General features: G+C 51.4%; 1 protein-coding gene across 5 annotated transcripts in view; it reads right to left on the reverse strand.

Annotated features, from left to right (window-relative positions):
• The window catches only part of IRF2 (interferon regulatory factor 2), an 80684-nt gene that overhangs the window by 6082 nt on the left and 48348 nt on the right, over positions 1-26254 (reverse strand). For 4 of the 5 annotated variants that reach the window (XM_066236382.1, XM_066236386.1, XM_066236385.1 and 1 more), the window contains exons 4-7: positions 24461-24637; positions 24125-24171; positions 14397-14514; positions 3119-3283 (exon numbers count right to left, since the gene is read on the reverse strand). In XM_066236382.1, coding sequence (XP_066092479.1) covers positions 3119-3283; positions 14397-14514; positions 24125-24171; positions 24461-24637 — 507 coding nt within the window. The remainder of the gene's footprint in view (positions 1-3118; positions 3284-14396; positions 14515-24124; positions 24172-24460; positions 24638-26254) is intronic. The other variant, XM_066236387.1, reaches the window with a different exon arrangement.

A 26254-nucleotide genomic window follows, 5' to 3' on the forward strand; every position in this document is an offset into this window, starting at 1 on the left:
GGTGCGGATGGGGAACCAGAGCTGAGGGGCTTTGCGAGCTCCGCTGAGACCGGTGAGGCCTTTGATTCCAGGAGGAAGCGGAGAAGACTCTCCTGGTTGTGGAACCGGAGAATGTGTCAGGGCTTTGGGAGCCCTGAGTGAGAGGGAAGTGTTTTCCCTGTGTGTTCGCTTGTTGCCCGGTGCGAGACTTGGATAAAGGCACGGCCCACCCTCTTTTGGCTCCCCTGTTTCTTTGCCGTCTGTCTGAATTCAGCGGGAACCTGCACGTGCCTGGCTGCGATGGCGGCGACTGCTGGCCAGACAGGTAGGTTTCTCTCTCAGAACCATCACAACCCAGTAAAATCCCGGGGCCACACACCAGGCAAGAGGCCACATAATGGGAGACTTTTAAAAACAAAATGACTCGCCGCTCGTTTCCCAAGGTTGGGCTCTGAGACATCCCTCGCTCGCCAGGAGGAACGTTTTATGAATCCAACTAGGATTTTATGTCGCCTTAAAACATCCAGTGCAAGTACTTCGAACTCAAAGGCACTGTCTCCCCTTTTGCTCACCATCATGTTTAGACCGGGGAGAAAACAGACTTGCCAAACTGACTGTGGTTTGGTCATCCCGCTGGGATGGTATTTCAGTGATCAGTGTGCGTGTGTGTGGGGGGGATAGCTAACAACAGCCTCCAAATACCAGTGTCCTAAACAAATGAATGGAAGTGGTTAGAGGAGGTTGAAATTCAATTGAATAATCAGAACAAAACAAAACAAAAAAAACCCTGTCAGGAGGAGGAAAAAAAAAAAAGCCAACAGCCAATCCTGTTGGGGGAACAGAAAGGTAGAAAGGTGACTATAGCCAAAACCTGCCCTTCCCAGCAGTGTGCCCTAAGATTCCCGACGAAGACTCAACCCAGCCATCCTCAGTAACAGATACGTTGCTTCAGCATCTGGAGGCTCAGAAAAGCCACAGTGACCGAACATTTTGGCTCCAACCACCAAGCCTCCCTCCAACGGGTTCAGGAGAATTCAGACAATAAAAACAATAAAAAGAACTGAAGGCCGGGTCCCAACAGAACCCTGCTGCCTGCCAGCCCGGTGCTGACATCTTTCTTTTCAAACCTATGCCAACGTCCCAGAAAGGGTAGTGACATTTTCATTTCTCCCTCCTGAGTCAGCTGTGCTCGCCCTTCTTCTGCTAACGCGAAGTGCCACTCCTGGCAGGGCAGCAAGAGGAGGTCCCACCAGAAACCCCGAGGAGACTTCGGGAAAAGTCTTACTCAACACACAAACAGGAAAGTGCATTCTAAAGCTCCATCCCCTTAAAAAAACAAAATAAAACCCCACCTGGGGAGTAAGGATGCAGCAGGCTGGAGCAGCCCCACCATACCGGCCATCGCTACGTCAATCCAGGCAGGGCAGCTTTGGGTCCCGAGCCTCAGCTCTCTCTACAGTAAAGCCAAGGCAGGAACACTGTGCCCCACCCCCTGTGGTGGGTCTGGGGGGGGACAGGGGGTCACAGGGATGTGCGCGTGTTCTGATGGCAGAGCGCAGCAGGGCTGACTGGGGCAGCATTCAGGGGGCAGGGCGGAGAGCAGGCCTGTGGCATAAGCTCCATGTGGGTTCTAACTGCTCCCCTGTTCTCTGTCCCTGGGCACACTGCTTTACCCACGTCGGTCCCCGTGTCTGGATTTCAAAGAGAGAACTACGAAGGTACCCAGAGTGATGAGATGATGCCCACGGTAACCAAGTGGCTGGGTCCCGAGCCTCAGCAGTTTCCAGGGCCCAGTGAACATGCCAGAAGCCGCAGTGGCTTATCACTGGGGACTGGCAAAGACCACCCAGGGACTCACGCAGGCGGTCGAAAGATGCCGGATGGTTCCACAAAGGATGACGGAGCTTGTCCTGCTTGACAGAGTCTAAGCTTCTCGTGTGTGGCCAAGGCTATGCTCACACTGCTTCCGTGTTCCACAAACTAAAGTTAGGGCCTGAGCACAGGCTGCTAAATGAAACGAGCCAGTCGCACAAGGACAGGAGGAGCTCACATCTAAGGGGGACAGGGTTTCAGTTTCGCGAGCTGAAAAACCTTCTGGAGACGAGGGCAGCGGTGGCTGCACCAAGATGCCGGTGCGCCGGACGCCACTGGAAGGCAGGACTGGCCAGTTTGACGCGATGCACGACTTACCACAAGTCCAAAAAGGAAAGCTGGGGTTCAGATGATTTAGAAACTGGTCATTCACAACCAAGCTGTCACTGGGATGGCACCCTAACTGAAGGACACTTGATGTGACCGCATATGCAAAGGACAGTGGGGAGAAGTCCTGGACCAGTCACTAGAGCTGACTGCAGTTACATACTCGGGCCTTGGCTTTGTCTGTTTAATGGCTGCAAGCAATAACATGGACTCAGAATTTATATTTCCTAATTAAAATCGAGCCCCATCCCCCAAAATTAAACAGTGATCACTGGGAAGAGTATATAAGATGATGGGACAAAGGAGCCATCACTTAAATCCGTAAGGACGGAAGGATCCACTGAGTCCGGTTCTAACCGGTGACTGGACCAATCCCTGCGACGAGGCGGCCACTCCCCGGGGAGGCAGCACTGGGCCCAGCTGCCTGGCCCTCTTAGATGCTGTGCCCAACTGAAAAGGAAGGGAACACACGTGGGGTCGCGAGGAAGCCTGGTGGCATGGAACGCGGCTTGGGGTCTGACGGCCTCATTCAAGTCCTGACCCAAACACTTTCCGGCTGCGTGACCGGTGCCCTTACTTCCAAAAATGCAGGGCCTGGGAGAAGGATCCCTAAGGTCCTACCCAGCTTGGTCCGAATTTCTGAGCATTTGTGCCATGTATATAAAATAGGCTCAGATGAACTACTTCCTCAGAGAAACCTTCGTATTTGTTAGTCATGCATGGAAACATCACGGGTGAGCAAGGAAAGAAATGCTGTGACCACGTCTTCTGAGAATAAAAGTGTCCAAGGTCCGTTGGTTGAGAAAATTAAAGCCAAATCCATTCCCAGGGGAGAGGAGAGGCTCTTTTCCCAGGAGGAACGCGGGCGACCCTGGGTCGAAGGGCTGCCCTTCGCCGCCCCTGCTCTGCCCCAGAGCTCCCCCCACCCCGACCTGCTCACCTGCATAGGAAGACACAGGCGAGATCTGCAGGGGGTACAGCTCACTCATGCTGACCGGCTGCTCGTCACTCTCGGTGGTCACCTCGACCACCTGGCAGATATCTGGGGGATTAGTGACAATCTCTTGATCCTCGATGTTGTTGTCCAGATGGGATTGTCCTACAACTTCAAAGAAAAGAAAGCCATGAATGCACCAACGTCTCCTGATCTCACAATTCCAGCACTCGCTCTTAAGATACATAACCTTCCAAAAAAGAGCCCAAGAGCCAAAAAGTCAGATGCTCGGCCGCCATGTGGTATCCGCATGAAACTGAAGAACAAGGCTTAGCTTGGGTTCCTGTCTCCAGAGAAGCTGCCTGCCAACAGCCTGGCCCCCCGGGACCCTCCACAGCGGACCCGCCAGAGGTGCTTCCACGTGGCAAGGTCCCCAACTCAACCCAGGCACAACACAGGCACAGCCCAGGCGGCAGGGCCAGAGGCTGCACGACCACAGGCTGCACCCAGACCTAGCCCGGGCCAGACAGACAGCGCTCTGAGCCCGACCCATTTCCGTCTTCTGCTCTCACTCTGAACAAACCTGCTGTGCTAGGTTCCGGGTCCCGTAGTTCAGAGAGACACGATCAAATCTCAGGAAGAAGGAAGGGCCACCCAGATGACCCCACTGTGGCATTTCTAGCTGTGGGATGCTCTGCTCACACTCCCAGCCCCCTTCCTCCTCTGCAGGCAACATGACCCCTGGCTGGAATATCAGAACGATGGAACACAATCAAAGGCGGGTTTAACGGACGGCACACTGGGTGCGCGCCCTGGGCCCCGAATTCTGAAGGGCCCTGCAAAACCCCAACTTTACATTTTTTTTTCTAATGACACCAAGTTTGGTTTCATCTGTGCAATTTTAACATTAACAGTACATAATATTTTTTATTTATTTAAAAATATGGTTAACATGTGTTTTTATTTTCCCTGTCTCTCTCTCTCTCTCTCTCTCTCGTTTTTTAAGGGGCCCAATATTTTCTTCTGTGCCCGGGGCCTCGACCGACCTTACTCCGCCTCTGAACAGAATGGTTTCCCAGTCCTAACACACATGAGGAGCGCCGACCCCCTACAACACGGACAAGATGAATTCTGACCGCCTGGCTCTGAATCCTGCCTCATTTTTTTCAAAATGAAACTTTTTAGTTTGAGAAGATGACAGATTCACAAGCAGGCCTAAGAGAGAACCGAGAGAGGTCGTGGGGGCCCCTGACCCCAGTTCCCTCCCGTGCTCACTCCGAGCGGAACCATAGCACCGGGTCAGAACACCGACAACAGTCCGTGCCTCTTGTCCAGACCCCTTCCGTCTCACTTGTGTTCTTGGGCGGGTGGGTGTGCTCAGTTCTGTGCAACTGGATCGCACATGTAGCTTCCCACACCCGCCGCCCCGGTCGTGTCACACGCCTCTCCTACGCTCTCCTGTCGTAACCACGTTCACCTTCCTTCGGCCGCCCCCCCTCACCTCTGCTCCCCGACGTTGACTCATCTGTTTCCCATTCCTCTCATTTTTGTCATCTCAAGGATGTGTCAGAAATAGACTCACTCCGTCATCTTCTAAGATCGGTTTGTTGTTGTTGTTATTGTTGTTTTCTCTCAGCACAGTCCCCAGAGATGTATTCGTTCAGGCTGTGTGCAGCACAGTTCCCAGAGAGGTATTCGTTCAGGCTGTGTGCAGCACAGTTCCCAGAGAGGTATTCGTTCAGGCTGTGTGCAGCACAGTCCCCAGAGAGGTATTCGTTCAGGCTGTGTGCAGCACAGTTCCCAGAGAGGTATTCGTTCAGGCTGTGTGCAGCACAGTCCCCAGAGAGGTATTCGTTCAGGCTGTGTGCAGCACAGTTCCCAGAGAGGTATTCGTTCAGGCTGTGTGCAGCACAGTTCCCAGAGAGGTATTCGTTCAGGCTGTGTGCAGCACAGTTCCCAGAGAGGTATTCGTTCAGGCTGTGTGCAGCAATAGCTGCTTCCTTTTCACTGCCGAGCAGCGGTCCCTGAGCTGAATGTCCCCCCCGTCCAGCTCAGCACCCTCCCAAGGACTTCTGGGTCATTTCCACTCTTTGGCTATTACAAATAAGGCTGCGATGGACGTTTGTGCACAGGTTTTGTATAAACCTAGGTTCCTATTTCTCTGGGATTAATGTTCAAGAAGGCAGTTGTTGGATCGTGTGGCAATTACACGTCCGGTTTTACAAGACGCTGCCAAATTGCTGTCCAGAGTGGCTGCACCATTTCCCACCCCCTCCTCCAGCGGACGGCTCATCTAACTCAGGCACGTGCTCACCAGCTAGTGGTGGCGGCGCCATGATTTTCCTTCAGCCGTTTTGACGGATAGGTATGGAGTAACAGTTCATCGTGGCTTTAGTTTCAATGCCCCTAACGCCCTACTTTTATACAGAGCTGACCTTATATTTTGGCTGGCTAAAATTAATGAGATGGAATGTACCTGGAAACTGACACCAATCAACAAACGGGAATAACATTGCTTTCCCGAGGGTCTCAGCACTTTGCCATCAGAATCAATGGTGTACCTATGCGTCACGTGTTGTTATTTTAATATTTTTGTACCAGGAAACATGACAGGGAAAAGTATCACTATCCTGTTATACATAAAGAAATTCAGGCACAGAGAAGTAGAATGACTTGTCCAAAGTCACAGTTTGGATTACACGCAATGCCCTTTGCCTCCGACATTTCCGCGGCCATCTGCAAAATGTTCGGGTCGGGCAGCAAGGTGGCCACATTCCAGTCTCCTCGCAAACTCCGCCTCGTGGATGAGTTCCTGTTTTCACTGCTCCAAGTATTTTAATTGCTCGAGTGCTTTTGTTTATAACTGGGAACCTGTTTTGATTGCATTTTTTTTGGGGGGGGGTGTGATGAAATGACTAGCATAAGGCAGGGAGAACGTTACCTGCTTTCAGTTCAGGGAGTGTTTTAGGAGGAGCGAGAATTCACGAGTTCTGTGATGAAGACAGGAGAGGCAGAGGCCCCACAGAGGCTGTGAGAGGAGACTGCGGGACGTGAGCAAAGCGTCCACTAGCCACGGCACACAGAAGGGAAGGGAAACTGGATGCTGCTTGGGTTTTTCCTGGATGGGATAAAATTTTTAAAAAGGCAGGCCAGGCTAAATCTGGCCGGCAGACTCCCAAACTCTTATTTTATCCTTTAGACTATCTATTTGAGCATGAGAACATCAATTATGCAGCTCACTAGACACAGACTGAGAGCCGACATTGACCTCTCTCAAGTTTCTTCTGCCTCTGCTCCCAAATAAAATAAAACAGCAGGGAAATGAGATTTCCCAAGTCCTCAGAAGCAGTGGGTGGGGACAGAACCCTAACAGGGTGTAAGAATGTATGTCTGTCTGTGTGTGTGTGTGTGTGTGTGTGTGAGAGAGAGAGAGAGAGAGAGAGAGAGAGAGAGATTGAGGAGGGGGTGGGTATAAGCAATACCCACGCCCAGGCAATTAAGATCTTGTATAAATGTGACTTATACGAAAGCCACTTTAACTTCACATACTGCAAAGTTCATCTCTCTCTTTTGCACCATTGCTCCAAATAGAGTGCAAGCTAACTATATGTAGCAACAAGGGGCAGCAGTTCAAGCATCTTTCTGATTATATCCCTTTGTTCTGACCAAGAATTCTCTCCCTCACTGTTTTCCCCACAATACCCAGGTCTGTGATTCAACGAAGAAAGATGTACTGAGCACCTACTTGGTGCAAGACATTGTTGTCAAGGATGGGGAGGGGCAGAGAGACCACTCTGGTCAGGGACCCAGTGTGTGAGAAGTCCGGGCGGGCTGGGGGCCACACGGAGTAACGGGAGAATGAGTTTAGCCCAGACGTGAGGAGAGAGAGACGGGGAAGTAGGGAGAGGCCGTGTGACGAGAGCTGAGGAAGTGGAGTGTTTTTTCCAGTCCGAGGAATCAAAGGCTTCAATGGGGCGGTGACGCGGAGTTGGGGGGGCAGGGGCGGAGAGGGAGGGCAGCGGGCAGGATTACAATGCCTCTGTTTTTTCAGAGCCTTTTTCTGACCACCCCAGAACAGACTGACCTCTCTTTGCTGAGAGCCTCTCACTCACTGTCCCCACTGTTGAGCCAAAACTACAATGTGACACGACCTTGTGACCGTTCTTGACTCTCTGCCTCGCACTGCAAGTCAATTCCATCTATCTTTCCTTAGGTTTTTACTGGAGTGTCATCTCCCAGTCACGCTGGGGCCCGTGAGAGGGTGGCGGACCTGGGGGGGCAGATGTTCCTGCCTTGCCCAGAGCAGCTCAGTGAGCCCCCCACTGAGGAAACCAATAGAGTAGTGGATGGACAGACCCAGGCTCCCTCACTGGAGCCGAGGCCTCCAGGGGCCCACGGCCACTTGCAAACACCGGATTTAACAATGCATGCTTTCTAGAAATTTTCAAGACCTCTAGCAAGTGCACCTGATTAGATCTAGAAGGAGTGTGAGAAAGACACAGCAACCCATAGGTCCAGACGCTGCATGCAGGGGGACGGAAATGACCTGGAATGCTCACAACGTCCTGCGTCTCAACAACAGTGGTGGTTACACAACAGAGTGCATCTGTCAAAGTTCACTGTACTGTATGCCCCAACGGGGTTACTTTTGCTGTGTTCCACTTAATGTATTCCACTTAAGGCAAAAGCGGAGAGATAAGCGCCCCTACTCAATTTTCCAAATAAAATTTATTGGGGCAATGTTGGTTAAAAACATGATGTCAACTTCAGGCGTACAGCTTTATAATAACACCACATGTGTCTACGCTATCGCAGGCCCTTGACCCAAAGACTCGTCTCCTTCTGTCACCACAGATTTGACCCCCTTACCCCTCTTCTTCTGAATGCTGGTGACGGGGATTCAAAAGGAAGTCTTTGTTTCCCGGGCTACCATCTGGATCCCCAGTTAATATAATTACCTTATCTTTAAGGCCAGCCACCCGCTCGGTGTGTGGCTTTATGCCTTGGGCAGGAACACCACTTGTCTCCACCTGAACATCACTATGGACACTTCAGAACTTTCCAACTCAGGAGTTGCAAGCCCAAGAGAGAAGTTAGGGAAATCCCAGCATTGGAGATGTTCTCTGACTGTGCCGCAGGCCCCCTCCCTAATTAATCGGTTGTGTGTGTGTGTGTGTGTGTGTGTCTCTCTCTCTCTCTATGTGAACTCATTTCAATCTTTGCCCCAACTGACAACACACACAATAACACTTGAATCATGACAACTGAAAAGTCACAAGAATAAGCAAACTTTGTAGCAATCTGCTTCAGCTAATAAGGTCACAAGCAGCAGCCCGGTAGATGCTCGAGTATCCCGACAGATAATAATAAGAACAAAACCTAACATCCCCTGCAGGATTAGCTTCGCCTCCCCCCAGCCCCCCCCCCACAGGACCCCACACCCCACGAGGAAGGTACGATCATCACCCTCATTTCAGACACGAGGACAGACATGAGGGAGAGTTAAGTAACAAATTCAAGGTCAGTCAGTCAGTTAAGTGGCAGAACCAGGACTCAAGTTCAGCTCTTCCTGACCCCGAAGCCCAACTCGAGTCCTTCGCAGCCAGGTCTTCCTAACAGACAGAGTGAATAAGTTCAAACCGAGCAACTCTTGCCTTTCTAAGCCCCTCCTAGGATGAAAAACACTCGATTCTCACCTTAATGAGACTCTGGGCTCATAACCAATAATGAAATTGCTTTTCCCCAGTTCTATATCAGATGCCAAGGGACGGACGTCTCCAGAGGTCAGGGGAGCTAGAAGCCCACTAAGATCTTCCAGCTTATGAAGGTCAGCACACGGGGAAGAGAGTCCCCCACAGGGATGCAGTTTCATCGGGACCGAGCTGCTGAGAACTGCAACAATATTAATGGCTGGTTACTGATGAACCGGCTTGATTCCTTAAAAGGTCATTCTGGCTTTATTAACACTTGTTGACTTAAGGTAGGGCCCCGCCATCGAAAGCCGTGGCCCCCCACGCCCCAGAGAAAGCTCTTATTAAAAGTGGAGACTATCGGAGGCGAAAAGGAACGGCTTTACAGCCGAAAAGAGCTGAAACCCAGGGGGGCTGGATCAATCGTCCACGTTGCCAGGCAGCTGCAGAGTCGAGAATAAAGCTTGTGAAGGAGGGCATCTACTACCAGGCCGTCACATGGTCCCGTGGAAATTCATTCTTGACCTGATCTGAAAGTTTTGAGATTTGAAACTGTTACTATCAGCCCCGATGACACAGTACAAAAGGGAAGCTACTTTCCTCACTCAAATATATTTTCAATATATTTTGATGAGAGCATCGTCATAATCATGATAGATAGTATATGTTTTACTATCTGATAGCCACACAGTGACTTTTCCGTTACATGCTTTTGATCCTCGTAACAACCCTGCGAGGGAGGTAGGGTCGGTGTTATTATCTCTGCTTTACATATGAGGAAACTTGAGTCTCAGCAAGGTTAGGGGATTTGCCCAAGATCACACAGTAAGTAAAACACTGCAGAGCTAGGTCTAGAAGCCAAGTGTTTTAACTTCTGATCTACTGTACTTAAATAATAATAATAATAATCAACTAAAATACGGCCCTCGTTTGGTTCAGGAGCCCAAGAGCAGTGGCGGGAGAGAGAGAGTGTGCGGGCCGGTCAGTGCAGAGAAGGGAGCGCTGTCCTCACAGGGCAGGCTGTCCCCGCCCGCAGCAGGTGGGTGCAGGTGCTGGGTGGGGCAAGAGGGTGACTGACACTGCGCTTGCTCGTACTCTTCCGGCCCCACCCCCAGAGAAAACAGCACCACAAACAGGGGAGCAGATACCTGGTCCCAGCAAAACTCAAGTCGAGTTCAACAATATGTCTCAAGGCTCAACCGTCCGGGAGCAGAAGTCTGGGTCCGACTTCTGGGGCTGGCAGCTCGAATTGACCGGTGGAACTACACTCACTGGGCTGTGTCAGAAACTCCCAAGCAACCGGCTTTCTCTCTGCCTGGGCCCACGGGAGGCACATTGTGCAGGACAATTCAGATTCAATCACAAGTATAAAAGTATAAAAGGGGTAGGCAGGAACCAGGCCCCTGGGGCATGAGGGAGACTCCCGGTCTTTGTCCTGGTGAGACTGGCACTTTCTTTTTTAATCACTCAGTGTGGAGGAGGGATGGGGAGGGGAGAGAATGAAAGCAGAGGAGGTGACTGGGAGGAGTTTCAGAAACAGAAGGGAAGGATTTGGGAAACACAACGACATGACAAGATGACAGGACAAGACCCAGGAAGACAGGATTTCAGGTTAATTATAAGTGAGGGGGAGGGGGAGGGGGAGGAGAAAATATATATAGCTTCATAAAGAGTCAGCCGGTGTCTTAGGTAAACAAAAACTTTGAAGGTTGAAAAGACCATAGCCAAACTCCACGGGGAGCCCGGGGCTGCCGGCTGCACCCGGTGACAGAGAGAGCGAGCCAGGTAGCCCCACCTCTGTGACCAGGCTTTCCGGGGCATTCCGCCGGAGGAACGTAAGGTGTAGTGTTGGTTCGGAGGCTAGGCATATGGTGATACCTTGGTTCACTTCTTACATGGAGTTCCACATTGTTCCGAGCTTTCTAGGGGTCCTGGGGAACCTGGACACCTGTCCCGTCTCTGGCCCCTGTTCCTGGGGGTGGGGGTGCACACACAGCTCAGTGCTCCCAGGACAGCGCATGGGGCACAGCCAACCCAGGGACCTTCTCTCACTCGCTCTTAAGAGGGGGTGCCTTCCCGCTAAAATTCCACCCAAAACTACCATTTATCTTATAGCTGGCATTATTGTTATTATTATTTTGCATCTTAAGCACCAGGAAAAGTGGCAAAAACAACAAGGAACAGAGGAGCTGGGAAAACTGAAGATGCAGTTCCACAGCCTGGAGACACCTCTGGTGCCAGAGGCCCTGCGGGGGTCCTGAGGGGGGGGGGTCTCTATGTTGTGAATCACTGTTCCGCAACTTCCGTCCTTCCTGTGGACACCTGAGTCTCCAAGCCTGCCTAAGGACCTAACCAACGCTTCAAGTTAGTCAAATGTGGAAACAATTACCAAAAAAAAGTTCATTCTATAAGATGTATTTGGGGCAGCCAAAAAAAATCCAGACAAAGTCCAAATGACACTGCTTCCTAATTTCTGTATGGGTAGTCACACAGGATTGCTTGGCTTCAGGGTATAATGAATAGCCTCCCTTGTTTCGTGGCAATCTTGGCTTTACTGAAGGGTGGGGTTACCTTTTATCAAGAAACACAATGGAGTTATAAAGCACTGCCCAGGCAAGTCCGACAGACCGCCAGCACCTGCAAACCTCTCACTCCGGCCTGGAGACCCGTTCCATGCGGCTCAGCAACAGCGCGGCCCACCGGGCACCGTGCCAGCGGACCACAGTCCGCTCCCTGAAAACAGAAGTTACCACACACGAAATAATACAGCGCTGAAGAAAAGGCAAAAGAAAAATAAGGCGTGTTTTCTCCTTCCTCTTAAAGGGAAAGCAGGGACAGGTCTGGGGGTAGGGGGTGGGGCTGCTAACTTGTGCCTCTAACCGCAGGGAGAGACGGGACCTTAAAAGACGTGCGTGTCTTGAACACAGAGAGTCGCGCTCCTTTTTGCTGTGCCCAGCCAGCCCAATGGGAAGGGGCCCTGGGGCGTTAGGGGCTGCAAGGCAAGACCTGGATACAGCCCGCTGACAACTGCAAGTGTGCATACATGCGTGTGTGTGTGTTTGCACGTGTGTGTGCACGAGCTTTCCTGTTATGATTTGTGGCAAGAACTCAAGTAAAACCCGCAGTCCAGCAAGAGCTCACTCGCCAGGGCAAACGGGGCACTTCATGTTCCACACGCCGCCCGGACCCCCGACACACCGGCCACCCTGTCCCAGAAGAACGGGCCAGGGGGCCAGTCTCTGCTGGATTATGTTAACGATTTGTCAACCATCTGGCCCAGCTGAGAGGCCACGGACACCGTGAAGACACACTGCTGTCACGTGAACCGCTCATTTCCGCCCCGGTTCCAACCTCAGCAAGGTGTGCTCCCAGCAGCGGAATGGAAAGCTCCGGAAGCTTTCAGCTGGGCGCCTCGTACAAAACTGAAACGAACTCTGGGTTTAGAAACAAGTGAACTGAAAGCAAAAAAAAAAAAAAAAGGTGTCATTTGAAATAAAGCAAGTTTCAGGAGGTTCCCATTCCACGGTGGCCTTGGAAGTGGAGGCCCGGTCACCGCTACCCACCCACCCATCACCAAGACGGGGCATCGAGGGTCACAGGGTGCAGACAAAAGCCCTGCGAAGGGTTTACCGTCGGAGGCAGCGTGGCTGTCAGCAATGACGACAGGTGACCCATTCTTCAAAATACTCGTGTGGAGCCACATTGCAGATAATTACATACCTGCATCAGCCACCAACGACAACGAAAGGGATATCCCAACTCATCTGACTGCCACCCATTATTATTTTAGTATTAAGCTGAGGAAGAGAATCACATAATTCTAACAGGTAGTTCCTAACTAAACCTGCATGCGACTGGGCCCCAGAAGTAATGGCTAAGTCAGTACCACGCCCCGGGGGCGCCCATCACAGCAGGGGCAAAGAACAGTATCCTGACTGTGAAGTTACAGGCCGAGACTCAACCTAAGTAAATAAAAGCCCGCTGCAGCCCCGATGAGAGGGTGGTGAAGGCCTGAGGGCTTGGCGGGGGGGGGCCCTGGGGGAGGACAGCTGGGCTTCTGGTCAGGCGAGGAGCCTCACTGCAGAGGGGCAGTGACAAGGACGCTGGACCCTGATGGCCTCTCTCAGCTCCGAATGACTGTGAACTCCACACAGACAGCCCAGAGTAACGTGAGCATGGGGGGGGGGGGGGGCAAGGCCAGCCTGCCCTCAATGCACCCACTGCTCCTCCTCTCCGCATCCAGCCAGACCCCCACCGCCTTGCTCAAGGGGCACCCTGCATACGTGCCCCCCCCACAACTCCCAGACCGAGGGGAACGAGTGTGACTGACATCCTCAGCCACTGCGACCTCCTAGCCATACCCAGCTGAGAACAGCCATGGGGGGCCAGGCAGGAGGCCCGCCCAGGTAGCCCTGCCAGTCCCGCTGGTATCTCTCTGGTTCCCACCCAGCGTCATGCTGTCTACAGCGGACAGCAAAGCTCAGTGGACAAAAGGTACCCAAGGGCCAAGCCCATCTCTGGATTCCGGCCTGGGGCCGGGCCTCCGCAGTGACACAGAGTCCCCACCAACCATTCATGACAACATGGCAGCGACCTCATTGAGATGTGACTCACCCTTGTCGCCCTCCTGGCCAAGTATCTCCAAACGGTGCTCACATTGTGTTTGCATGTCAATCATCTGTGCACTTGACTGTTATACTTGACATTTTTTAAAAGTATAGTTTTTTTTTGAAACACACCCTCCCGCATTTTGGAAAGAAAACCCAACCTCCTTCCCATGGCCCCGCAAAGACCCCTGTGACCTCTTCTGCCACCCTCTACGAAGGGACCCACAGGGCCCCGTGGTGTTGAGTCACACTGGCCTTCCTTCTGGGCCAGCCCCCAGGCCTGCCCTGCAGGGCCCTCCCCACCCACCCGGCTTCAGGGGCACCACCACTCCCTGGAGAAGCCTCCAGTCTAAACCCAGTCCCTGACCCTCTCTCGTCTCCACTCTCTTCCTCTGCAGCCTTGGTTATCTGTGGTTTGTTTACTGTCTCCTTCTGGGGAACCCAGAACTGGGCTGCCTTGTTCCCCAGCCTAGTTCAGTTCTTGCTCATGGGGCCGAGTCTGGCATATCGATGGTGCTCAAACCTCTCCGTGGAACCAAACTGTGCCCTTTGGCAACATGTCTGTGTGCCCCGGGGTCTTCCTCTGTTAAGAGGAGTGCCACTGTGGTGCTGAAGGAAGTCTCCCCGCTCCTTGTTTCCAAGTTAAATAAACAGCTCTGCCCACGTGAGCAGTCACTGAACAACTGAGAACTGCTAATCATCAGCCACTGGGGAAATAAAACCCTTCGCCTCCCTGGGCTCTCCAGGGAGGTCACTCTCAGCCTGTTTCCTTGAGGCTGAGCCCTCCGGGTCCCTTTGTCTGACCCTCCAAAATCTTTCTTTTTTAGCCTTGCAGCTGGGGACCAGAACTTGCATTCTGAGATGGTTCCAAGGCCCCCTCCCAGTGACTGTTTTTTCAAATCACATTTTACAAATCTTAGACCCCAGAGGGCTGTCCATGTGGGTATATATATATATATATAAAAAGAGATGTCAAAAACAGTTTACCTATGATGTTCACCGTACTATCCACTTCATTTTTTATAGCTGAAGTCAGGACCGCATACTCAGGAGAAAGATCACTTACTCCATTACTAAGCCCCAAAGATGACTCAACTGGTTCTTGCTAGGAAGAAGAAAAGAAAAAAGAATTGAGACCACTTCCTTTTTCCTCCCTTTCCTCAGCTTAAACCCCACCCTGGCTGCTTTCTTTCGTGCCAGGGTGACTTCATTCCCTCACTCGCCCAATCAGCCTGGAGCCTGGGGAGCACATTTCCACGTGGAGCTCCTCCTTGGAGGAAACAGGACCAGCGCATCTGCTTGCCTTCTGAACGCCTCCACCTGCAGGCAGTACTCCAGGGTTGAGCAGAGCTGCGGAACTATCTGTGTCGAGTGTCATGTGCCTGGATGATAAGTCTTCCTTCTCTTGGTGGGGGGTGGTGGTGCTTAGAAGACCCAGTGCTTGGCTTTCTCTCAAAGAGAGGAATCATGCTACTTCCTCTTTAACAATTATTTCTAAGGAAAATGCCTCAACCTAGGAGCCCAGAGGATGCTGTGAATACATTTTTTCTCAGAAAAGGTTTGCCCTGGACTCTGGCTACTTGAACAACCTGCCCTGAGTGGGCGGCTGCTAACAGGGCCAGACTCAGGGCCAAAGCCCCCCTCCCCCGATGGAGGGACATGGAGCAAGGACACCCACAGCTCCACAGGAACGCCTTTCGAGTGCCTGCGCGCCCCTTGCCGCCCGGGAGGCTGCGCGTTCACACGGCTGAAACAGTGGGGCCCATCTTCCTCTCCTTAGGAGAGCCCCCGGGAGCTGCTGCAGTCAGGACGCCTTTCGAGTGCCTGCGCGACCCCTGCCCTGCCGCCCGGGAGGCTGCGCGTTCACGCGCTGAAACAGTGGGGCCCATCTTCCTCTCCTTAGGAGAGCTCCCGGGAGCTGCTGCAGTCGGGTGCGCTGGAACCCTCCGCGCTTCGAGGGCGCCAGCCAGCCCCGGGGGAGCCAGCCCCGGGGGAGCCAGCCCCGGGGGAGCCAGCCCCGGGGGAGCCAGCCCCGGGGGAGCCAGCCCCGGGGGAGCCAGCCCCGGGGGAGCCAGCCCCGGGGGAGCCAGCCCCGGGGGAGCCAGCCCCGGGGGACGTGCGCACGGCCGCACCGCGGCGGGAGAGCTGCTTCTCCAAGTGAGACTGCACGTGTGCCTGTGACAGCAGTGGAGCCAGACACACACACAAAAGGAGGCCATACAGGACGAGTCCTTTGGGAAACCACGCTGGAGACGAGGGTGAAGGGCGGAAAGCACTGGACAGGACGGAGATCATGTGAGGCCGCCATGACTGTGCTTTGAAAAACGCAGAATGTTGGATACCTCTAAGGCACATGGGGCACTTTTATCAATTTATTTATATGCTACTTGGAATCAGTGACAACTCCCCCCCCCCACACACACACACACAAAGAGACTTAGGGAAGTCACAGAGAAGGAGGGAGAAATGACCTCCTCCTTCATGACCCCACCTGGCAAACTCCTACCACAGTAACTAAGTTCAAACACACCACTTCACTGTACAACTCAGTTCTAAAAACAAACAAAAATCATACACTGTGTGGTTGACCAGATGGCAACCAAGGGCGAGCGAGCGTTAAGGAAGGTGCGGGGACAGTCTCACTGGGCAGGACCGTCACCCCTTCTCCTGCGGCCTCTAGCACTTTCCTTCTTTTACAAGTTCCACATAAGGAGTTTGTCCTTTCCGGGGAAAACCCACTTGCTGGTGACTTGAGTCACCATCTTTTCTCTTCCCTTCCAGCCAAACTTCTGCAGGAGCCTCTGCCTGCCTTCCCCGTCTTCGCCCAGAGCCCCGGGTTGGAGCCTGCGGTCCCCCCGCCACTCGGCTGCAGACACCCAGTGTCCGGCTCCCTGGGCCCGAGCTGCGCGGAAACGTCGCTCAGGCCTGAGGTCAACGCCTGGCTCCTCCGCTTCTCACCAGTCCCAGGACTGTACTTAACCTCTTCAAGCCTCTCTCCCGGCATGGAAGACAACAACAGGACCCACGTCACCAAGATCGGTGCAGACTAAAACGTGGTGAATAGGCACCTGGCACTTATTTTAAAAATGCTCGCGATTATCTAAGGTCACCAACACAACTCTGCGTGCCCCAACTCAGTGACCTTTCCTCGCGTCCCTTTGCCTCAGCGCCACGCTGACACCTGCACCTCCCTCCGGATGAGATGAGCAGGTGATGTTGCTGCGACTCCCCACCTTCCTGAGGGCTCCTTCCTTCCGCCCCGTTTCCCCAACGCCCCCTTTGCATGTCCCCTGCCGGCCCGGCCCATGCCTCCATCACGTCCACTCGCTCAGAACTCCCTCAAAAGCAGCTCCAGAGCATCTGAAGGGATTACGGAAAGAATTGCCACGTTACGAGGCTCTTCTGTCGTCTTCGGCTATATTTTTTTAACTCATTCCGTGTCTAGCTTTCTTGTAACTCACTGTAAGGAGGCCGTCAGTCTTGCATCTATTTAAAAACCTACATTATTCTGATTTCTCAGTTGAAGACCTCTCAGTGTTTCAGAGGACCTGCCGTTTCATTAGTGGCAAGTGATACTTTTATCACTTTACACGCAAGAAAACCATGACTCAGAGACTAAATTAATTCCCTGAGGTCATACCGCTTTTAACCTGCGGAGACACAGGAAATGAACTCCGTCTCTGATCGTGGAACCTGGGCTGATTTCAGGAGCTTTCCGTTTCAGTCAACCCTGTGTCGCCCACCAGTTCCAACGGAGACTGAGACAGAACGATCTGCAACACCGCTGACCCCCCAGGCCCGCCTTGTGTCCTGCACTGCCTCCGTAACGGAACGGCGGAGTCTCCAGTGGAGACCGAGTCTGACCCCGCTGACAATCTACATCACCGCTGACCCCCCAGGCCCGCCTTGTGTCCTGCACTGCCTCCGTAACGGAACGGCGGAGTCTCCAGTGGAGACCGAGTCTGACCCCCCAGGCCTGCCTTGTGTCCTGCACTGCCTCCGTAACGGAACGGCGGAGTCTCCAGTGGAGACCGAGTCTGACCATGCTGACAATCTGCAACACCGCTGACCCCCCAGGCCTGCCTCGTGTCCTGCACTGCCTCCGTAACGGGACGGCGGGGTCTCCAGTGGAGACCGAGTCTGGCCACGCTGACAATCTGCAACACCGCTGACCCCCAGGCCTGCCTTGTGTCCTGCACTGCCTCCGTAACGGGACAGCGGGGTCTCCAGTGGAGACCGAGTCTGGCCACGCTGACAATCTACATCACCGCTGACCCCCAGGCCTGCCTTGTGTCCTGCACTGCCTCCGTAATGGAACGGCGGAGTCTCCAGTGGAGACAGAGTCCGACCACGCTGAGCACTGCTCCACTCCTCCCATCCCGCACTTCAAAAACGACCTGTCCATCTCACAGTTGCCAGTGCTACCATCTTGACGGCACAATCACTCTGGAGGACAGCGCAGTCGGCCGTAGAGTGAATGTACCCGTAGTCTCCCTGAAAGGTGTCTGACCAGGTGCAGAACAACAGGGATCCTCACTGTACTCAGCTGGAAGTTTTGAAATGATTGGAATAGGATGCGAGGGTGATCTGGCTGTGACATCTGTCACCGCATTGATTGCCAGGGTTGAAATGATTGGAATAGGAATATCTACACCTAAACTCACTCTCTCTGTATCTATCTATCCATCCATCTATCTACCTACCTACTTATCTACATTTACTTATTTATTTAAAGGGACCCAAAATAAACACGGAAGTACAGTTCTCAGTGGAACCTGTGCCCAGACACCCTCCAGGGCATGAACGGTCTTTGTCCACAGTGTCCCCTGTTCCTCTGTGGTGGCCGCTCCTGCCTTGTCCCCACTCTGATTCTCCATAACCTGGCCTGGTCAATCCCAAACCAGCCTCCTCTTTCTGTTCCCTTTCTTACTGTAGACAGAGGCTCTAAGTCAGGTCATCTTGGTTTCTAACCCTCTCACCTCACCACAAAAACAAAAAAACAAAAAAGAAAAGACTGCTTGGGTTCAGAGCCCACTGGGGGACGGGGGTGCATTAACGCTGCCAAACAGTTACGCCCAAGAACTTCTTCTCTCCTCATAAAAATCCACGGTTTGGTCCACAGTTTAAGGGATTTTAGAAAAAAGCAAACCTCACAAGACAGAGTTCCGAGGCGGGCCAGCCTTCTTTAGACCTCTAAGTGTTGGTTGGCCCCAGCTACGCTTGCTGGAGGGGTTTGAGTCACAGAACAGCAAGGGTCACTCATCCTGTTGCTCCAAGCCCATTCTGTCTCATCCCTGTGCCACAGTCCCTTGTCTAGATGTCCCTTCCCTAAGGCCAAAGATAATGGTCATAAGACCATTTCCCGCCCCAACCCACCCCCCACCCTCATAAGTGAATTCTGTGCAAAGCCAGTCAGTCTCCTTGAAGCCAAATTTAAGAGCATCCTTATGTCTCTCTACTGACTAAAATGTCAGGCTGACAGCTGACCTTCATCAAAGTAATGCAGGGAATGCACACTGCACACCACAGAGGCCACGAGGCCACCAGGGACAGGAGCTCTAGGAAAACAAGCTGAAGCTTCCTGCCTGGTCCTCGAAACACCTTCCGTCCTGTCCTTCTTTCCCGGGAACGAGACCGTCTTCATTCTCTCCCTCCCCACTCTCGCTGTGGCTTCCCCTTGCCTGGCTCACTCTTCTCTTGTCTTCTCCTTGGGCCTCTGTCTGCACGTCCTACAGCTTCCCCGTGGGAGAGGCATCTGTTTCCATGGCCCCCGAGAGCACCTGGAGTGAGGGACCACACATCTCCCCAACACATCCCTGAGCTCTCCACCTGCCAGAGCCAGCTTCCTACCGGACGCCTGCCGTAGAGGCTGCCATTTCATATTCGGCCCGTTCGAAGTTAAACTCATCCTTCTCCACAAAGCACGTGCTCCTCCCAGCAATCCCCTCTATGAGGGCTGAAAAGGCAGGGCCTCCCGTTTGACCCACTCCTGTCTTCGGCCTCTGTGTCCTCTTCCCTCCTCTCGAGGAAGGTCTCCTCCTCTCCTCTCTGGCCCAACTGCCACCGTTTTCATCCAAACTTCCTACCACAGTCTCTCCTCCCCGCATTCCTTCCTATCACCATGAGAAAACCTCCCTTAAACAGCGATTCCATCACACTCCCCTCTTCCCCAGGGAGCACACCTCCGCCTTCCTTCACAGCATCAGCCACAGAGGCTACCGAGCCAGTCACTCTTCAGACTGAGCTCTGCCTCCTACCACCCTCACCCCAACCCCGTCTGATTGAGGTTTAAGGACTGAACGCCTCCTGCGACCAATGAAGGGGCTGCTCTAGAATCAGCCCTGCAGGTGGTCATCTGGGCTGCGCTGGAACGGTGACCGGAAGCGTGTTGTTTTTGAATCCGGCTCAAGTCACTGAGAGCCACCAGCTCTACTAGCAAGTTCTGCTAAACCATGATCTGCCTTCTGCAAGGTCTACCCAGAGGTCTGCACTCAGAGCCCAGGCAGCCCAGCCGCCTCCCTCCCCAGTGCCGCTGGAGGGCCGAGAGACTCTGCTCTCCACCTCCCCCAGCACAATGATCCTTTGATCTGAAAGCGCTTCATAGTTTCACAGCATGCATCCTTAGTCTGCAAAGGACACTCTGAGGCAGGAAGTATTCGCTTCTGATCGCCCTGCCTACCTGTTTGTTTCCCATTGTTCCCTCACACAGACTCCTGCTCTAATTACAGCCGGTTTCCTGACTCAGCACTGAAGGCCACACAGCAGCTCTAATCTCCAGGCCCTCGTTGTAGGATGCTCCGGGGAGGGGGTGCAAGGGAACGACTTCCCTCTGTCCGGGCTGTCCCCCAGGCCCTGGCTCGGGTCCCACAGCCTCAGAGCGCTGGGAGGCACCGAGCTGGTGAGAGACGCAGGTTCTGCGGTCGGACTAACCGGGATTGAAACTGCAGCTCCATGACTGTGTGACCTGGGGGAATGACTCAACCGTGTTGTGTCTCCAGTTCCTTGTGTGCAAAAGGGAGGTGACCTGCCCGTCACAGGGGGCACTCAAGGAGGTAACCGTGAGAGCCGAACACTTGGTCGAGGCCCCAGAACGCCAGCTACCACGCCTCTGTTATACTCACTCGGTCCTTACTGATCTTGACCTTGTGACATTTTTGAAACACACATCTGCACTGATAACATACAACCTAGTATTACTCACTATTGCGTTCCTTATCTTTACTTCCTTGAATAGCCAGTTACCTCCACACAGGTGGGTTCTAGTTCATGTGCAAACAGCTCAGAGTCCCTAGAGTACACTCACTAAGAGAACAACAGGGAACACGGAGGCGGCACTTCTGCGCCTACTACATGGCCAGTGGCCTCGGGTCTCGGAGCTGAGACAACAACATGTGGCACGGAGATACACCGCCTGAGTGACCCAGGGAAAGGTCGGACGGTGGGCCCGTGCACTCTGAACATCCTGGGCTGGTTAAAACCTCCATCCGCCTTGAATTGAATGAAGGTTGAGAAAGAGCCTGCTTCAACAGCAAGTTTTCACACCTAGTTACAACACACAGACCAAAATGTCCTCGGTGGAAGACATCTACCTAGTCTATCCAGAGGCACAACTGCACGGGACGCAGACTCAGAGCCTAGGTGTTCTCACATACAACAGAAAGCAACGTATTGCTAGGTCAGAGAGGAGAAGGGCCTCCTTACACACTTCCAGACAACCTGGAGAGTGGCCTTCCTCCAGAAACAGTAAGAGAACACTCGGGCACTCCCAGTCACAGGCCACAGAACTGGGGAGGCCTTACCCCGGTTACACTGGCGGACAGATGCACGCAGATTTAAATTCCAAGGATGAGTCACCTGCCTTCTGCCGAAGGAACAATGTCCCTTTGAAGGGAGGTTTCTGATATTAATCACATCTTGGCCACAGGAAGGTTTCACAATGTCCACTCCGCTGGGATGGGACTTGCCCTGCACTGTGGCCTCCTGACAGGAGACCTCTCTCCCTGCTTCCCTGGACTGAGCCGACCGAGCCCCGCCCAGGGCTGGGCCTTCCCCGACTCGCTCATCTGAGTGGCCTCGAGGAACACAACGCCACTGCTGATGTGACTGCCTCGGCCCTGCACTTATGAGAACGTCACGTGTCACTTCTAAGATGCACATTTCCACATCCCTGAAAACCAATGATGTGTCACAATTTTGTTGCAAGCAGTTTTTCTTGCTTTGAGATACATAAAATAATGATGTGTTTTGTAATCACTGGCATTGGATCGTCACTGGAGTATGGTGGACCACGTTTCAGGAAAGCTGGTTGAAAAGTGAGCATCTGTTACTCCATTATCATTTCTCCATTAACTGAGATTATGAAATTAAATCTGCATTCATGTAAAACCTGCGCTCCTACCCTACATGTTATATTGATTTATGCATCTACGTGGTGGTCCACCAACACTCACACATGTGTTTACTGATTACATTTGTACTGATTATCTGTTCTGTACCAGGCACTGAGCTAGAAGCTGTGAAAACAGAAGTAGGATCTAATCATAATGAAGACTGTAGGAAGTTCTTCAAAATTACACATTTGTGGGGAAGCTCTACTTTTCTGACTAAACAACACTAATCAAAGTGTAGGTCTAAGCCCTGGCTAGTTGGCTCAGTGGTAGAGCATCAACCCAGTGTGTGAATTTCCCAGATCTGATTCCTAGTCAGGATACACAGGAGAAGCAACCATCTGCTTCTCCACACCCTCTCTCTCTCCTTCTCTCTTCCTGTCCCACAGCCATGGCTCAGTTGGTCAGAGCAAGTTGGCCCCAGGCATTGAGGATGGCTCTGTGGAGCCTGGCCTCAGGTACTGAAAGTAGCTCAGTTGTCAAGCAATGGCCCCAGATGGGCAGAGCATCACTCCTAGGGGGCTTGCTGGGTGGATCTCAGTTGGGGCACATGTGGAAGTCTGTATCTCTGTCTCCCCTCCTCACACTTAAAAAAAAAAGTAGGCCCTAAAATATTCCAAACTATGGAAATCATAATAGGTTTTTTCAATTACAAGGAAAATTTAAATGTTTTAAAAAGTGATGTACGGGAAACCTATAAATTAAAAAACACTTGAGACATATCCAAAAATCACAATGTATAGACCATCTACGAATTTTGATTAAAATAAACAGATGGTCCAAAAATTGTAACATTTATGAGACAACTGAGAACTTGAACCCGGACTGGGCATTTGACAATACGGGGAATTGCTGCCAGTGCCTTCAGATGCAGTCATGACACTGCATTTTTAAACACCACCTATCTTTCAAGATATACAGTGAAATACTTATTTATAGAAGAAATGATATATCTGAAATTTGTTTGAAAAAATTGAGTTAAACCACGTGAAATTGTTTTTGTAGGTAAGAAATGACTATCTGCCATTTTTTTTTATCGGGAATAGGGAAGTAGGTAGAAGAACTAATAAAAATCAAATGGCCTTGAGCTGATGAATGCTGAAACTGGGGCGATGGTCTACGGAGTCAACTATATTCATTTGTCTCCTTCTTGAGTGTAGAAAATTATTCCACAGTAAAAAACAAAACCAAACCAGGGCTTAATACTGTGTTATATTTAAAGTAAATCAAAAACAATAATAATGAAAATAAAACTGAAGGTATGGCTCTTTAAAATGATCTGCCTAAAATATTTATTCCCTGTCGTAGAGGTCTTAACTATCTTCACAAGTATAGCTTAAGAGTAACTGGCTTGTGTTTTAAACATCGTACTATCTGGACAATCCGGTTTTTTTCTTCAGCAGTTATTCTAGATCAGAAATCAGAATACTTGGTGTCTCTTTTAAGTTTAGTTCTAAATAATAGAGTGGCCTTGGCCAAATGTCCCATAGCTTCTGGGTCCATGTTCCTCGACTCTCTCAAGCCTCAGTTTCTTCATCTGCAAACAGAGCATCATGAACCAGACAATCTTCCCTCTGATGGTCCAGGGGTTGGAGACTGCAGGGTCTGCCCTTCACCCAGCAGCTGAAACTCACCCGCAGTTCTGCACAGGATATTGGCCTCTCCACTGCCAGTTAACAAGTCACCCAACTTACACACAAAGATCCTTGCATACGGGGGACTTCAGACCACACAGCCGACTGAGCGGCTTGCTCACAAACACAGCCCTGTGGGACACCTCTGAGAATGATGACAGCTGGCTTCACAGCGGAGCAGGAAAAGACCTGTGAGATCCTCACTGATACAGAGTCTGATCTCATGGCTGGGTCCCTAACCTAATGGCCTGTCATGGGATAGATCTACAAAATATAGATAACACATACTAATATAAGTATATAATATTTAATGTACTTTAAAATATATTTAATGGTCTGAAAATGTGCTTAATGGTATCAAAGAGTGGCTGGTTGCTGGGGCTTAGGGGGTACCGAGGGACCAGCTGGCGATAGTGTGGGGACCAGAGGGAGGCCTGAGACTGTCCAGGTCATTGTCAATTTGTGACTTCATTCATCAACTCCTCCATGAAACCAGATGAGGCGGGGATATGTGTACTTGAGTCTACAAGTGGGCACGTGCCGAAGAGAAGACAGGTAAAGCATGTAACACACAGCAGCAAAGGAGGAAAGATTAAGTACTTCCCAGAGGTCACGGTACTTGCCTCTAGGAGACAGACTATGAATCACTAACACAGTCACAACCTTGGCCTTCCCCTGAACAACCAAAGATTACCTTGATGTGCTTAACTCTGTCTTCTTTTTCTGTCTTTGGTTTCTTTCCTGTGGCAACAGAAAAATAGTTTGGGGTGAGTTCAGGAAAAACACGCAGGGAAACAGTTCCCCTGAGTTACATGCGTGAACCTGCACGTGCTATAATCTGTGCACGGCCCACACTCCTAACGTGTTACTGCCCTTGGTGACCTGACAGCCATTTTCCCCAGTGTGGTCAGGGCACAATTATCATCCGTGGTGTGAACTACAGGGGTGGAAATTAAGAAATCACAAAGGTAATACAACAGGTATTAATAGATACTGAGTGACCGTCGTGTTGGTAAATCTCTTCCTCTACCTTTTTTGGAAGGCCGCTCAGACAAGGGTAACATCCGGTACACTCGGAAGGCATTATTCCCTTTCTTGATGCTTTTATCCTTGACTTCTTCAATGTCAGGCAAAGAGTTCATGGCACATCGAAAATTCGCCTTCCATGTTTTTGGATCAGGTTTATCGACTCCTGGTTGATGCTTTCCTAACAAAATAGCCCCAAAAATTAAGGTTAAGGAAGAAGGAAAAAAAATAGGTTCAGAGGAAACATTTCTGGGAACACTGGATTGATAGCCAAGTAGTACAGAGAACCCCTGGAATCCCAGGTTATGCCAATAGGGACCAGCGTCCTGATTTGCCTGGGACTAAAGTTATTGGAGTGCGGGAATTTTTGTTTTAAAATCTGGACAGTTCCAGGCAGATTGGTACAAGGTGGTCACTCTGATTTTACCAAACAGCTTGATTAAAAGAAATTAATAAGCCCTGGCCGGTTGGCTCAGCGGTAGAGCGTCGGCCTAGCGTGCGGAGGACCCGGGTTCGATTCCCGGCCAGGGCACACAGGAGAAGCACCCATTTGCTTCTCCACCCCTCCGCCGCGCTTTCCTCTCTGTCTCTCTCTTCCCCTCCCGCAGCCAAGACTCCATTGGAGCAAAGATGGCCCGGGCGCTGGGGATGGCTCTGTGGCCTCTGCCTCAGGCGCTAGAGTGGCTCTGGTCGCAACATGGCGACGCCCAGGATGGGCAGAGCATCGCCCCCTGGTGGGCAGAGCGTCGCCCCTGGTGGGCGTGCCGGGTGGATCCCGGTCGGGCGCATGCGGGAGTCTGTCAGACTGTCTCTCCCTGTCTCCAGCTTCAGAAAAATGAAAAAAAAAAAAAAAAAAAGAAGTTAATAATGGTAGAAGAATGGAGAAATAATGTAAATCAGTGGTCCCCAATCCCCGACCGGTCCATGGGCCATTTGGTACCGGTCCGCAGAGAAAGAATAAATAACTTACATTATTTAGTTTTATTTATATTTAAGTCTGAACATTTTATTTTTTAAAAAATGACCAGATTCTCTCTCTTACATCCATCTAAGACTCACTCTAGATGCTTGTCTCGTAAGTTCGACAATTATATTTAGAAGTATCACAGTTTTTATGCCGGTTGCATAATTTTATTTTGTGCATTTATCCGTCCCACCCTAAAGGCCGGTCCGTGAAAATATTTTCTGACATTAAACCGGTCCGTGGCCCAAGAAAGGTTGGGGACCACTGCTGTAAATGATACAGAAGGCTGGCTGGCAGGGAAGCCAGTAAGCACAGACAGATAACCAGTGTTTCGTTTTCATCTGACTCTCAAATATTAAGTCACAAGCCCATTCCTGTAAGTAGCTCCTTACTTAAATTTTGTTGTAAATAGATATATTTTTGACTTTGGGGAAATCAATTCTACCCCAGTGTACAGCTACAGACAGGTAAGTTCATCATGCTGGCACACGCCTGGGGAACTTAATCACAGCTCTACGTGCTAGGAAGTTTTAGGACTCAATGGGGTTGTTGGAACATCACTTCTGAGTGATGAAGTTTGTCCCCCAAGTGTCCCCCGGTGTGCCCGGGGACAAGTTACCAGCTTTTCAGAGCTATCGTCACGAGACCATCATCCAGGAGATTTTATGTATGTAGTAAAAACAAAAAAAATAATGTATCATAGAACTGAAATTTGCTAAGAGAGCAGAACTTCAATGTTCTCAGTAAAGAAAAACAAAAACACAACCAAAACCCCACAAATAATTAAAAGGTAAATAGGCGAGGCAATGAATGTGTTAATTAACTCAATGCGGT

This window comes from Saccopteryx bilineata, chromosome 6 (assembly GCF_036850765.1).
Source record: "Saccopteryx bilineata isolate mSacBil1 chromosome 6, mSacBil1_pri_phased_curated, whole genome shotgun sequence".
Taxonomy (NCBI): Eukaryota; Metazoa; Chordata; class Mammalia; order Chiroptera; family Emballonuridae; genus Saccopteryx; species Saccopteryx bilineata.